The sequence below is a fragment of the Cydia fagiglandana genome, chromosome 20 (genome assembly GCF_963556715.1).
Source record: "Cydia fagiglandana chromosome 20, ilCydFagi1.1, whole genome shotgun sequence".
NCBI classification, from domain to species: Eukaryota; Metazoa; Arthropoda; class Insecta; order Lepidoptera; family Tortricidae; genus Cydia; species Cydia fagiglandana.
Window position 1 is genome coordinate 5,097,776 of NC_085951.1, and position 13,531 is coordinate 5,111,306.

Consider the following 13,531-nt stretch of genomic DNA (forward strand, 5'->3'; position numbering starts at 1 on the left):
TCTTGTTTTCATTTTGTTTGTAATTAATTAATATAGAATTTACTTACGAAATAAATATATGTAATCTAGTCAAACTAATGTTATATAATATTCTTCGAATCGAGGTTTGGACTGAAGTCCGATATCGGGTTAGCAACCATAAATAAAATCCAATTCTAAAATTAAAAGCTCAAGGTCGTTTTTTCCTTGGAACTCAAGGGACATAGAGTATATGACGCTAACCTGTCCCCACGTAGTCGACGATCTGGTGCAGATGCGTGAGCTCGGCGGGCGGCGCGGGCTGCACGTAGCGCAGCGCGGCGTTGCCAGCTCGCACGGGCACGGGCTCGCAGGCGAGCAGGTCGCAGCGGCGCGCGCCCAGCAGGCGCTCGTCGATGTCGAAGCCGAAGGTGACGCCGTCCATGTCGCGCGGCCGCGCCGCCGAGTCCAGCAGGATGACGGGCGGCCGCGACGCCACCACGTCCGGCGCCGGCTCCTCGCGCCGCTCCTCCTTGCGCGGCCGCACCCCCGGGGGCGGCTTGCTGCGCCGCGGCCGCGGGTCCAGCGCTTCAACACCAAAACCAATATAAAACTTACAAGTGCAAAAGACAAGTTCATGACATTTATGAGGGTATAACGTACGAAACGAGTTATTACAAAACATCGGACTTCTAACACTCTTCTCTCTTTGATCGTTGCCGCAGTCAACTTTGTACCTTTAAAATTAATCATATTTAGTGTCAGGAATGTTTTGTTTGGATGGATGGAGTAACTCGAAGGTTTGGTTTCACCCAATAATATGGCAGTCTGCGTCAGTGTAGAGCAGCGGTCGGCAACAAGCGGCCCGCGAACCTCTCACTTGCGGCCCGCGAGCCTCCCTGGTTATTTTTTATGTAATATTGACAACCGACAAATGACTGATAATAAATATTGATGACTATATTAACAAAGTGCGGCCCGCGTCAACTTCGTTAACTACTATATGTGGCCATCGGCCGCTATAAGGTTGCCGACCGCCGGTGTAGAGCATGCGTGCGATTCATGACAGACGTAAAGCCGATAGCAAGCATGCGTATGTAAGTAAACACGTATGACACACACCCGGATAGCCATCGGCGTCCCCCGGCGCCGGCGCGGGCTCGGGCAGCGCGGGCTGGTCGGGCGCGCCCTCGCCGTAGTAGTTGCAGCTCTCGATGAGGTCGGGGATGTTGTGCTTGGTGCGCGCGATGTCCGCGTAGCTGGCCGGCGGCGCGGGCCGGCACGGCAGCGCCGGCAGCGAGTGCACGGAGTCCAGGTCGTCGTTGGAGTCGTTGGAGCGGTCCGAGCGCGCGCGCGGCGAGGGCGGCGAGCGCGGCGAGGGCGCGCGGCGCGGCGGGCGCGGCGAGGGCTCGTCGGCGCGGCGGCGCGGCTTGCGCTTCTTGGTGACCGTCTGGAAGTCCGTCAGCTCCGGGTCGGGCTCGGGGTTGGGGTCGCGGAAGTAGAAGGGCTGGCGCTCGTCGCCCCAGGAGCGGCGCTCCGGCTTGGGCGCGGGCTGCGCGGGGCGCGCGGGGCGCGCGGGCGGCGGCGCGGCGCGGGACAGGTCGTCGAGGCTCGACGCTCGGGGTTGTTTATCTTTGCGCCTCTCGGCGGACCTTTTCTTCTTGTCGTCGTGTCGTTTGGGGCGCTCCGGCTCGTTGGACTCTATAAACCGGAGCACCTCGTTCAAGTCCTTGTTGCCCTGGTAGCCGTCGATGTGGTGCGACTTGATGACGGTCTCGTTTTTAGAAGACTTTTTTCTCCGCTGCTTCTTCTGTTGACTAGAGCCCGATTGGGGCGAGCTGAATCCCTGTACTGAGTTGCCGTTCTCGTCCAAAGATTTCTGAAATGTACAAAAGAAGCTCAAATCGGGGCCATTTAATAAAGCCATCTGTTTATTTCCAAAACTATGTTTATGCACCTTTCTGTCATTGTCAATTAAAAAAAAACATTTATTGCTTGATTTAGTTAGCTGATAGATAAAGTACTTACTAGAATTTAGTTTTCTACACTATATTTATTTATTCATTTTGAATAAACTATTTATATTCTAACTCTTCCCAAGGCTTGCCCAGTGTGAGAATCAGCCTATAATATTTTCTCTCTCTCCCATATTCGATTTAAAAGCAGTAGACGTGAAAACGTAGACGGGCAAAAAGGATTATTTTTTATAATAACATGCAGATATTAATAACTCCAACGATCCTACATATACGTCGACAGCGCGATGTAGCGGCCTGTGTAGCGCCATCTATCGACGGAACCATCAACTGACCTGTTTAAACTCGAGCTCGGCGGCGGCGGTGGTGAAGTGCGGCCCGGCGCGCGGCAGCGGTACGCCGTTGAACGTGGACGCCGTCATGCTGCGCGCCGGCTGCTCCCAACAACACGGGTTTAGTACTAGCCGCGTAGCCAAGATGCCAATCACTCACGCTCCGAAACGCAACTTTCACTGTCGCACTCATATGGAAGAGTGAGAGAGACATAATGCTTTTCGTTGTCGAAGCGATAGCGATTGTAACCTTGGCTAGGCCGGCTGGTTACTGGCACGCACGCACGAGTGCGGGGTCACGATCGAGATACATTCGCAATGCTTTCAGGGGTCCCCAAACTACACTTGTTTTAGAATGAGCATATCAAAATGGAAGTCAAATATATGCAATCTAGGTAAGGTTACGTAAGGTTGATTACCTTACCCCTTAATTCGACACAAAACAGGGAAGGCCATGAGTTCAAACATCCTTGGCCCTCAATAGTTGTAAATTTGTAATGGTTCGAAAAAATATAAAAGGAGCGCCATATGTATTGTGAAAGGCGCTGAATTAAAATTTAAAAAAATCTCATAATCTTTGCTATCGTTGAAGCTTGGCATACTTTTTTTTCGCGATTTCGGGGTTGGTCCCATAGTAAAAGTTGCTCAGTATAATCCCAACCCTGGCAACGGAAATGCATTTATTTTTTGGCCACCCTATATACTATAAATAAGTGATAGCAAACAGCCAAAATACAGGACCAATGCACCTGGGACCGCTTAACGTAACGACCTCAATATTATTCTACTTATGCTGGTCGGACTGTACCTTCGGGTTATTCCCACTATAGTTCGTTTTTTTTAGCATTAGAAAGAACTCCACAGAAGTAAGCGTACAGTTTTTATCAGGCTCTTTAATTGTTAATAATTATTGAATTATCTAATGTAGCACGGTCAATACATATAATTTACTTCAAATTATTACCGCTAAAAGTGCCGGATTTGGAACCACAAGCTTACTTCTGCGAAGTTCTTTCTAATGCTAAAAAAACGAACTATAGTTACCGCCAAGTTCTTACCAGTGGTAACTACTGGGAAATTTTTTTCCACCTTTTACCACTGGTAACTACTGGGAAAAAAAAATTCCCACTAGTTGCCACCAACTCGGTTTGGTGGTACCACTGGTAAGAACTTGGTGGAACATAGAAAACATTCATAACTCAGGAACAAATATTTGTGATGACACAAATAAATGCCCTTACCAGGATTCTAACCCGGGACCTCCTGCTTCTTAGGCAGGGTAACTACCGACTAGGCTAGGAGGCCGTTGCCTTTTGTAATAAGGTGCACCGATGTTTAGGAGTGTTACTGTTTGTAGTAACTACTGCAGAAAATGTAGACATGTAAACCTGTTAGGAATTTAATGAAAAACAGGACGACTTTAGGCTTGTGAACTGTAGACGATATAGCAATGTGAACGAGTTAGAATAGAGGAATTAGTTATGCGAACATTTAAAAAAACTATTAGTGGTAACCACCCTGCCCCCCTAACAATAAGTGCAATGATATAACTAATTTTGAAATCTCAGTCGCTTGTGTGACATATTGTATGAGAACAAGGTACATATATTATTTAATGATAATTTAATATGAGTTATTGTTACGAGGGCAGCACTGGGAATTAGTTTTCTTACGCGTTAGATTGAGAAAATAACAATTTTCTAAGACGTTTTCAGTGGTGTTTAAAACACGATGGTGACAAAAAAAAATCCCAGTACGACTAGTATACATCGTTTAAAAGATACAGATTAGATTTGTGTACTTGTAATCCCTGGAAACGAAAATTTCTGAAAAGCAAATCAAATTCGTACAGAGTCTTGGTGAGTCCATGTAAAATTGTTACAATAGCAATTACTGGCAACGTAATCTCATAAACAATAAAGTTTATGATTATTATGACAAATGATACTTTTACATATTCCGTCAAAACAGCGAAAGCAGATCCAATGAAGGCTTCAAGTATAGAGGTCCGTCGGATCCGTACGTCAACGGAGAGCACACAGATAAGCTACAGTGCGGTCACCAAACATAAAACAACTATGGCTAAGGAGCGATGGCTAACCAATAGGATATAGATGGCGCCAGCATAGGTTTTACCTGTCTCTAGTTTTGTTCTATGGGATTTTTCTTGCAAATTTTAGCATCGAGGCCAAAAGAAAAAGCAATAAATACACTGATTACTGAAGATTAAAAAAAAATAATTTGACACTATTCGTAGGATTTGTAAGTAAAACCTTAGCTGGCTTTCTATTTCCTAAAGCAACTTATACAGTTACAATACCTTGTAAAGGTAAGGTAAGGTACCTTAAAACCCCTTTTGTTTGATATGGAAAGCCAACACTTAACAACGATCCACTGAGATCAAACTGTAGTGATCAAATCAGGGGACATTATCGCTATAAACAAATATTTATACATATAATAGTAGAAATGGTACAGTCTTTGACATTTGAGAAAATATGACATTTGTCAATTCAGTTAGGTACCAAATTCCTTTAGCTGTCAAACTTTGGAGCAAGATTTTTTCTTAGTGTTTACAAGTGTTCCCTTTGAAATGTTAGTAAATTTTTACAAAAAAAATACTACCTAACCTTCATAGTTAATTCCAATCGACAATACAATATGTTTATCAGACACGCATAGCTGACATCAACTAGGTATGTCTAAATGCTATTGTAATAAGCCGTATAATTCGTTTTATTAAAGTTGATACTGAACATTGATAACATTGTGTGGTCGCTCCTTAGCTTGTACGACGACAAGTTGTATTATATCAGCCATACCTCGCAATCGAGTCGGCAAAACCGTAGCAAATGACAGTTGAATGTAAAGGTTAACGTTCATATGCCATGAATCATCATCATGACTCAAATGATAACATAGCCACTATTTTTTAAATTTTTAAGTTAAATTTGTGTCTCTGGAAAGTAAAATATTAAATTACTACTTTAAATTTTTGTTTATTTGATCACAATTTGTTTACTGTTAATTTGAAGTCCAAAATAAATTCTACCTACTTATAACGTAATGATGTGTGTATAATAGCATAAGGATGTAAATACCTTATTTAGCGTAATCACACGCAAACAGATCTTAAATAATTAATTTAAAACATAGTTTTTATATTTGACTTAGTAAATACGTATATATGCGTCAACCCTAATGTGCAACTGCTACGGTTTTGCCGACTCGATTGCGAGGTATGTTTATCACTTATCGACTCCAGCCACACCCTCGACGAGTGGCATGGGAAGTAGGCAGGGAACTACTGTGGCTGACGACGAGTAATGTGGCCATACTAGGTCTACTTCCCTCGCTACTTGCCATGCCATTCGTCGACTGTGTAGCCGGGGAATTTCACTTGTATTCTCCCTTATTCCACTTGCAGATAAACAAGTGAATAACGAAGAGAAAACCCGCCGGTAAAGGATAAATATAACTTGTATAGCCTTCTTGGCCCCTATTTCATCAAACTGACAATTGTCATCTACAATCACTGGTACATTTTCAAAAATTTCATATTTGGATGGTAATGACTACTTATTATTGGCCTGGATGTGTATGGTTTGAATACGTCCAATATTAGATGACACTTGTCAAGTCAAGTTGACGGAGGCAGCTTTTCACATCAACTTGACAATTAACACTGTGTTTCTAGGCCTAGCGGTAAACCTAGAAAAGTACAGCGAATTCTCAACGTCAGTAATTGTCAAGTTGGTGTTATTTATAACGTACAAAACGGCGTACTTGACAATTGTCTTTTGACACTGATAAATGTCGTACATTATTTTGCGATGATATGTCACAACAGGCACAATTCGAATCGAAGCATTCTTGTTGATCCAGAATATTTTTCACGGAATTGTCATTGGGTCAAAATACAAGTCGTTACAATATAATATTTTAGCCGTATATTATACAGCTTTTCGTATGAGACGAAGTAGTATTTTAAATTTATCTCACATCAACGAGACGACACAATGGTACCCATTATCATTATTATTAATTTGGTAGAAGACAAACATTATAAACAAGACACCGAAAGAAATTGAGATCTATTGTCAGAAGACAATTGTCATGTTGGTGCGCTAGGGTCGGGTCCTCGGCTCCGAGTCGGCTCGGTACCTGGTGTCGGGGGGCGGCGCGGGGCGCGGGCCGCAGCTCGCAGGCGCCCGTCACGCTCGCCACGGCGCGGTAGCTCGAGCGGAGCTGCAGCGGCTGTCATCGCATACCGACTTTACAACCACCTTACACCGACGCAACTTACACTACATACTCCGACACCCCATTGTCATTGTTGCAGTTTTAAATTTAGAACCTTATAGTATTTTATTTTAATTCAAAATTGCGATTTGTACGCTGGCTACCCAGGGAGCCGACGGGTCTCGAAAGGTTAAACCTATCTAAACTTTGCTTTTGCATGTAGTATTCGCGCTATGAGAGTTCCCTTGAAAGACATGGCGCGCTATCCCACCTTTCTCAAATGTAAACCAAATTTTACGCTCTTATCTAAGAAAAGAATAGCTATTACGCAATAAACATTTTAGAAAATGCTCGTCGCACTTTGTTGTTTGAATATCCCAGAAATGTTAATACATGTACCTACTATTGTTTCTTATTTTTCTAAGCAGCCAAATATTGTATCATTTAAGAACGTAAATAAAAATTATTCATATACAACTACGTTTCTTTTTTTATTGTAATATGTAGTTAATTATATTTAAATTTAACTATGCTAAGTAATATTGAATGAACTATATTTTTCACCGCACCTAGTTATTCGTAACACTTCATATTCTATCCCATTCAGCACAAATCACATTTGAAGTTTTTATTTTGTACATGATATTTATATTTAGTCACAATGATAATCACTTGGCAAAAACGCGGATCGCAAGAATATGCCCAACACGACACGACCACGAGATCGACTAATTCATCAATTTCATGAGCGAAATGGTGAATTAATCCGTACAATGGTGCTAAAACCGAGACGGAAACATTTCTGAATTAACCTTATCAGAATATGCGAAAATTCAATTAGAATTTGCATCGCAGGCTAAAGCCGTTGTCGTGCTGTGCATTTTGAATTGTGAACAACGCAGTTGATTATTAACTAGAAATACAATTTTCTATCAAGTTTTTTCCGAATATTAGTTGATAAAAAAGCTGCTCCATGGTACAAACTGTACAAAGCTATGATGACGGGAAGAAATATATGGAAAGAAACACGGAATGTTCGCAAATAGTGTGGTAAATGTGTGTGAAGGTACGCGGGATGAGTCACCTTTGGGTCGACGGGCACCGCCGCCTGCGCCGACGCCGTGGTCGTGCAGCTCGCCACCACCTCCGGGCTGGTGATGCAACTAAACGGTATAGCGGAATCGACCTGCGGACATATGGAACACTTAGAAATTTGGATTTTTCAAAGGTAACACAATGACTATAGCGCAAATTCCTACCTCTTTTGTGGTAGCTTTGCTGGGCAGCTTTGTACTATCGCTTTGCGTTATGTTATCGAAAAAAAGCTTTTTAAGCGCGTTTCTAATGATGTCTTTCTTCCTGTTCGAGTTCTCGTTGTGCGGCTTTCTGGCGAGGCGGGCGGTTATTTTGTCTTTTTTCTTCTTTGGCAGCTTGGCCGTGGAGTCTAGGGCGACGAGCGGCGGCTTGGCCTCGCTGGGTTTAATGTCTACGGTGTTATCTATGTTACTGGGGGATGTGAGTAAGCGTTTGTAAAGCGTTAGGAAATAGGAAGCGTTGACCGGCAGGTCCTGCGCGTACTCGGATGTTCTGGCCCGCCTCATGTCCACCATTTCTGTGCCGCTAGTTTCAGAGTCCTTGTCATCAAAGCAGTCCATTTCAGAGACTGGATTAAGCGCTCTTTCAACTGTTAGTATAAATGGATTTATGATTGGTGTTTCAACTTTTGGCATGTCTTGGTCTTCTGGTTGTTCAGTATTGTTAGAAGTTTCTGTTTCGAGAATGGAAGTCTCGTTGTTATGCTCATAATGGGAGTTGTTTGATTCTATAGCTCGAAGTAATCGCTGTTGATTCGCCATGAATAGTGAAAATTCATTTGAGTTTTCAGTTTCAGGAGAACTTTGCATTGGAACCATTTCAACATTTGTGTGTTCGACTTCAGGTTTAGTATTATCTGCGTCAGTTCGAGATTCGTCTTTTGTCATAATCATTTCAACGAAACTATTGTTGTCTTCGTTAGCGTTGCGCTGATTTTCTTCATCAGCCACCATTTCAACAAAATCAAAGAAGCTCTTTTGAGTTATCTGTTTTGTTCCCAATTCAACGTCTTTAATGTCTTTATTGTCCTCTATTGTAGGGTGTTCTTTCACTTCAGCGTTTTCTATTATAAGGTTTTCTTTCTCTTCAGACTTTTCTATCTTAGTTACTTCAATATTATTTTGAAAATTATCTTTCATAATAACAAGGTCTGTATCTTGTTCTAGTTGTGTTTTTTCCATCTGAGGCTTTTCCTGGTCATTTTCCTTGTTACTTTTATCCTCAATATTATTTCGTTCTGATGAGTTACGATTAACTTCGGATTTTAGTGTCCGAGGCGAAGATGACCTAGTTTTCCCTGCACTACTAGTTCCACTATGATTCATTTTACTTCGTTTATCAGGTTTACTACTATCGGGCTTGGCCGGTGCAGGTTTATCAGTGACGGCATTGACATTCGCATAGCGTTCATTTCTATTACGCGTATTACGATTAGATTTATCTTTATTTTTATCGCGGGCGTCACTAGTGCCTGGGTTTTGATAACTTTTATCGATATTAACGTGCAAAGATGGGCCTATCGACATACTCCTAACATTCTTAGGATTACAAGATACTAAAGACGGCGCGACTAAGTCTTTTCCCACACGCTCGCGATATGCTTCTCTAGCCATAGCTTCCTCAACATCTTTTACATCTAACATTTTAGGTATGTCATGATATATATCCGAATATTTTTTTGTTTCATAAGGGTTTTCACTAGCTATCGGAATGTATTTATCTTTAGATACTAAAGTAAGGCGCGACGTGACGATAGAATTTTTAGGCAATTTGACAGGACTTCGATGTGGCGAGTTTTGATAGTAATCGTCGATTTGTTCGTTTTTATAGAAGTCTTTGCTGTTGAGCATAGCGCCGCTCAGGCGATCCAGCGGTGCATTGTAAGCCTCGAGACCTCGATACCATTTGTCGACACACGCATTGTGCCAGAAGCTTCTATCTCTGTCTCCGGCGGGGTCCGGGGGGCGGGCGCTCCTCCCTCTAGCCGTGAGTGGCGTGACACGGCGGGCCGGCTCCGGGCCGCGCGGTCGGGGGGTGTTACCTGGTGTGTGGGGAGGGGGGGTACGCACCTGGTTGGAGGCGGTGGTGGTGGTGACCGCGCGGCCCGAGCACACGCTGCCGCTGCCGATCTCCAGCGTCGCGCGCGCCGTGTACATCGGGAACACCGGCTTGCTCCGCCTGCAACACCACCACTCACCGGTCAGCGGTCACCACTAGAGACCAATACTACCGCGCACCGGTGTTTTACTATGTGAAAATTATCAATTAGGATTATTTAAGTCATAACCCTTCTGGTGGCCTCGTAATTTTTGAATTGTTTAGTTACTACTTTTTTTGCCGTACTAGATACTAGAATATAAATCAGTCACATGCAGGCAAATCGTTCAACCGAACCAGAAAAAAATACCTAACGGTCAGAATTGAGAAGAATTTTTTTAAATATTTTATGTGATTTCTAACATCGCTGGCATCGTATGCTGGGGTTTAATACGTAGCGCACCGTCGCGGCGTACTGGCCGGCCCGCACTCACTTGTTGAGCGCGTCGGTGTCGGGGCAGTGCGCGTCGCTGGCGGACTCGCGCCGCTCGGCCAGCGGGCTGGGGTTGACACAGCTAGGGTTGCCATCCGTCCGGGTTTCCCCGGATTTGTCCTAGTTTAGAGGGCGTCCGGGGAGCGTCCGGGCGGGGTTTCATTTGTAGTCCGGGTTTAAAAATTTCAAGTCTTCGACCGCCGCCGGGCGACGCAACTTAAACAGTTTTTTTTAAAACTTATATTGATTAAGTTTAAAAAAAAACTGTTGAAATGTCCGGGTTCTGGGCTCCAAAATCCGGGGTTTTTACACGTCTTGTCCTGGTTGCTAAATTTTAGAGATGGCAACCCTAGACACAGCGCACCATCGCCACGTACTGGCCGCCCGCACTCACCTGTTGAGCGCGTCGGTGTCGGGGCAGTGCGCGTCGCTGGCGGACACGCGCCGCTCGGCCAGCGGGCTGGGGTTGACGCAGCGCACCGTCGCCACGTACTGGCCGCCCGCACTCACCTGTTGAGCGCGTCGGTGTCGGGGCAGTGCGCGTCGCTGGCGGAAACGCGCCGCTCGGCCAGCGGGCTGGGGTTGACGTAGCGCACCGTCGCCACGTACTGGCCGGCCCGCACTCACCTGTTGAGCGCGTCGGTGTCGGGGCAGTGCGCGTCGCTGGCGGACACGCGCCGCTCGGCCAGCGGGCTGGGGTTGACGCAGCGCACCGTCGCCACGTACTGGCCGGCCCGCACTCACCTGTTGAGCGCGTCGGTGTCGGGGCAGTGCGCGTCGCTGGCGGACACGCGCCGCTCGGCCAGCGGGCTGGGGTTGACGTAGCGCACCGTCGCCACGTACTGGCCGGCCCGCACTCACCTGTTGAGCGCGTCGGTGTCGGGGCAGTGCGCGTCGCTGGCGGACACGCGCCGCTCGGCCAGCGGGCTGGGGTTGACGCAGCGCACCGTCGCCACGTACTCCGCGCCGCCCACCGTGCTCGCCACCGCGCCGCGCATCGGCTCTTCGCTTAGAAGAAACGCTGTGGACAACCAACAGTCAACATGTACCCTTAAGTTGTTCTATTCCTGTCATATCCCTTGAGACTAAACCTGGCTGTGACTGCCACCTACGCTAATTCCGATCGCGTAGGAGACAACTGACGTCAGTATTACGGTGGAGAGTGTAGTGATACTATGAGAATTAGTACGACAGCGTAATACGGATAGATATTGGTGGTTGAATGTTTATTAAATACTATACTATTGTCTGTATATCCATCAACGACTGCTTTGTATTTACATCGTTTATTACCTAACTAATAGGCGAATATTCGCACTTTTGTTATTACTTACAAATTTAAATTAATAAGTACCCCTAATTATTCAAATGTCCATAGTTCACTGGCCACCTAATTTATCAATATATCGGCTATCTTAGATAAGGATATAATTAAATCTGACCAGTCGTTTTGTGCGCTGAGGTTTTGTATGCAATATAAAATTTGGTCAAGCAAAGGTAAACCACCTGTTGAAAGCAGACGTGTGAAAAGTGGTCACTCTCGCGTGATGCACGAGAGCCTCATTAGCTAACGAGCTACACTGACTACCCGCAAACCGGACTGACGAACGCGCTCGTCAAACTGTGTGAGCCGTGTCGTGTCGTGTCCAAGGTTTCTAGTTTTGCTAATACGAAGCGAACGAAATACGATCTTCAGTGGCACAAAATGGATCAGAAAGTGAATCTTGGCGTAAAATGTAATCGATCTTTAGTAGCGCGACGGTAACTGGCTTTTTGTCAGTGGCATATTCCAAAACCAGCTCTGTCAAGAGTGTCCCGATCAAGAAAAAGATATTCCAAAGAGAAATTTTCAATGTCCAAAAACAATGCCCTCGTGGACGAATAGGCCTCTCGCCCACGGCCTCTTGGCGGCGCACTTGAGCCGCCGCGGGAGGCAACCCTTTTTATTATATTTTGTATAGAGATTGAAAGAAAAGGGCCTCGCAGATGCCTTCGCCCACGCTTTGATTAGTTACCCTACGCCACTGGACAGAAACTTACACATCTGAGGGCGAACACCGACGTTCGCAAATTGCGATCTTTTTCTTTTACTCCAATTACGGCGTAATTAGAGTGACAGAGAAAGAGGCCAGTTGTAGCGCTGTAGTCAGTCAATCATGAAAAGAGCAGACGGTAAAGCATACGTACAGGTGTCGACGCCGGAGGGCAGGCTGCCGCCGTGTATGGCGCGCGCGGACACGGAGGCGGGCGGGTGGTGGCTGTGGCGGGCGCGGCGCGGGGCCGGCTCGGCCGCCAGCGCGGCCACGAGGTCCTGCAGCGAGTTGGAGTGCGGCAGCGCGCGCCGCCCGCGCCCGCCGCCGCGCCGCGCGCGCCCGCCGCCGAGCCGCGCCGCCGCCTCGCACGCCTGTTCGTCCTGTTCGTCCTGCTCCACTTCCTCGAGGAGCTCCTGCAACAACATTACTATTAGGTAATAACTATTCAGACGATGAGGAAATCGGTATTACCAGGGGGGTGTCACTAAACAGTCATAAAACTACGGCGCTCAAAGAAGATTCACGGTTCGTGCGCGGTTATAAGTTTCAATTTTGCTTGCAAGCAGCGAGTATAGGTTTATACCTATACTTTACTTACCTATACTCGTACTTTTTAATTTTATACCTAAATCTGACTTTTGTGAAGGAGTGAAGGAACGAAAAATCAGGAAAACAGTGACATGAATTATTTCACTCAAAGTTTACACTTCTTATTACTTAACCGTTTTGGTAATCTTGTTTTCATATTATCATAGTCATAGTACCCAGTCATTTAACTCTACAATTAACTACCGGCGCCTGGTAAAGAAAAAATATTAGCTCGTTAGAAAGATAGGTACGGTTATTATGATAAAATAACGATTTGTATGCGTGACTCTGGAAACATTACCAAGAAAAAGGGCTTATCTAAGTCACAGCCGATTTTTAACTGTCATCGGGTATACCTACTAAAAGCGTGGATATTGTGAATTACTGTAATAATTATATTATTATGATTTATCAAAGGCTGATCCTTAATAATCAAGTCAAATCAAAATCAAATCTTACTAAAAATTAAAAGTTAATGTTGTAATTATTAGCAAGATGATTACTCTAATAAGAAAAAATTGCCACAAGATGTGATAATATGTATATGTACCTAACATCAGTTTCTTCTGCCTTTTGGAAAATAATTATTCGCATTCAGTACTTACAAAATTATTGGAAAATGAATCGTGGTTTGACAACTTTGCAAATGTAAACCTAAGCATTTATACTCCAGTTCGAGGTATAAATATAAACTAGTGATGTACCGACTATTGATTTGGCCGACTAGCCGACTAATCGGCGCTCGAATGGCCGATTAGTCGGCCGACTAGTCGGCTA

The 13,531-nt window shown here is 45.1% G+C and overlaps 1 protein-coding gene across 1 annotated transcript in view; it reads right to left on the minus strand.

The window, feature by feature from the left end:
• LOC134674858 (uncharacterized) overlaps nucleotides 1–13,531 on the minus strand; it is a 50,585-nt gene that overhangs the window by 4,495 nt on the left and 32,559 nt on the right. Inside the window, exons 3-11 of the mRNA XM_063533014.1 lie at nucleotides 12,321–12,579; nucleotides 10,995–11,154; nucleotides 7,768–9,781; nucleotides 7,423–7,694; nucleotides 7,281–7,287; nucleotides 6,431–6,523; nucleotides 2,270–2,368; nucleotides 1,081–1,837; nucleotides 223–546 (exon numbers count right to left, since the gene is read on the minus strand). Coding sequence (XP_063389084.1) covers nucleotides 223–546; nucleotides 1,081–1,837; nucleotides 2,270–2,368; nucleotides 6,431–6,523; nucleotides 7,281–7,287; nucleotides 7,423–7,694; nucleotides 7,768–9,781; nucleotides 10,995–11,154; nucleotides 12,321–12,579 — 3,985 coding nt within the window. The remainder of the gene's footprint in view (nucleotides 1–222; nucleotides 547–1,080; nucleotides 1,838–2,269; nucleotides 2,369–6,430; nucleotides 6,524–7,280; nucleotides 7,288–7,422; nucleotides 7,695–7,767; nucleotides 9,782–10,994; nucleotides 11,155–12,320; nucleotides 12,580–13,531) is intronic.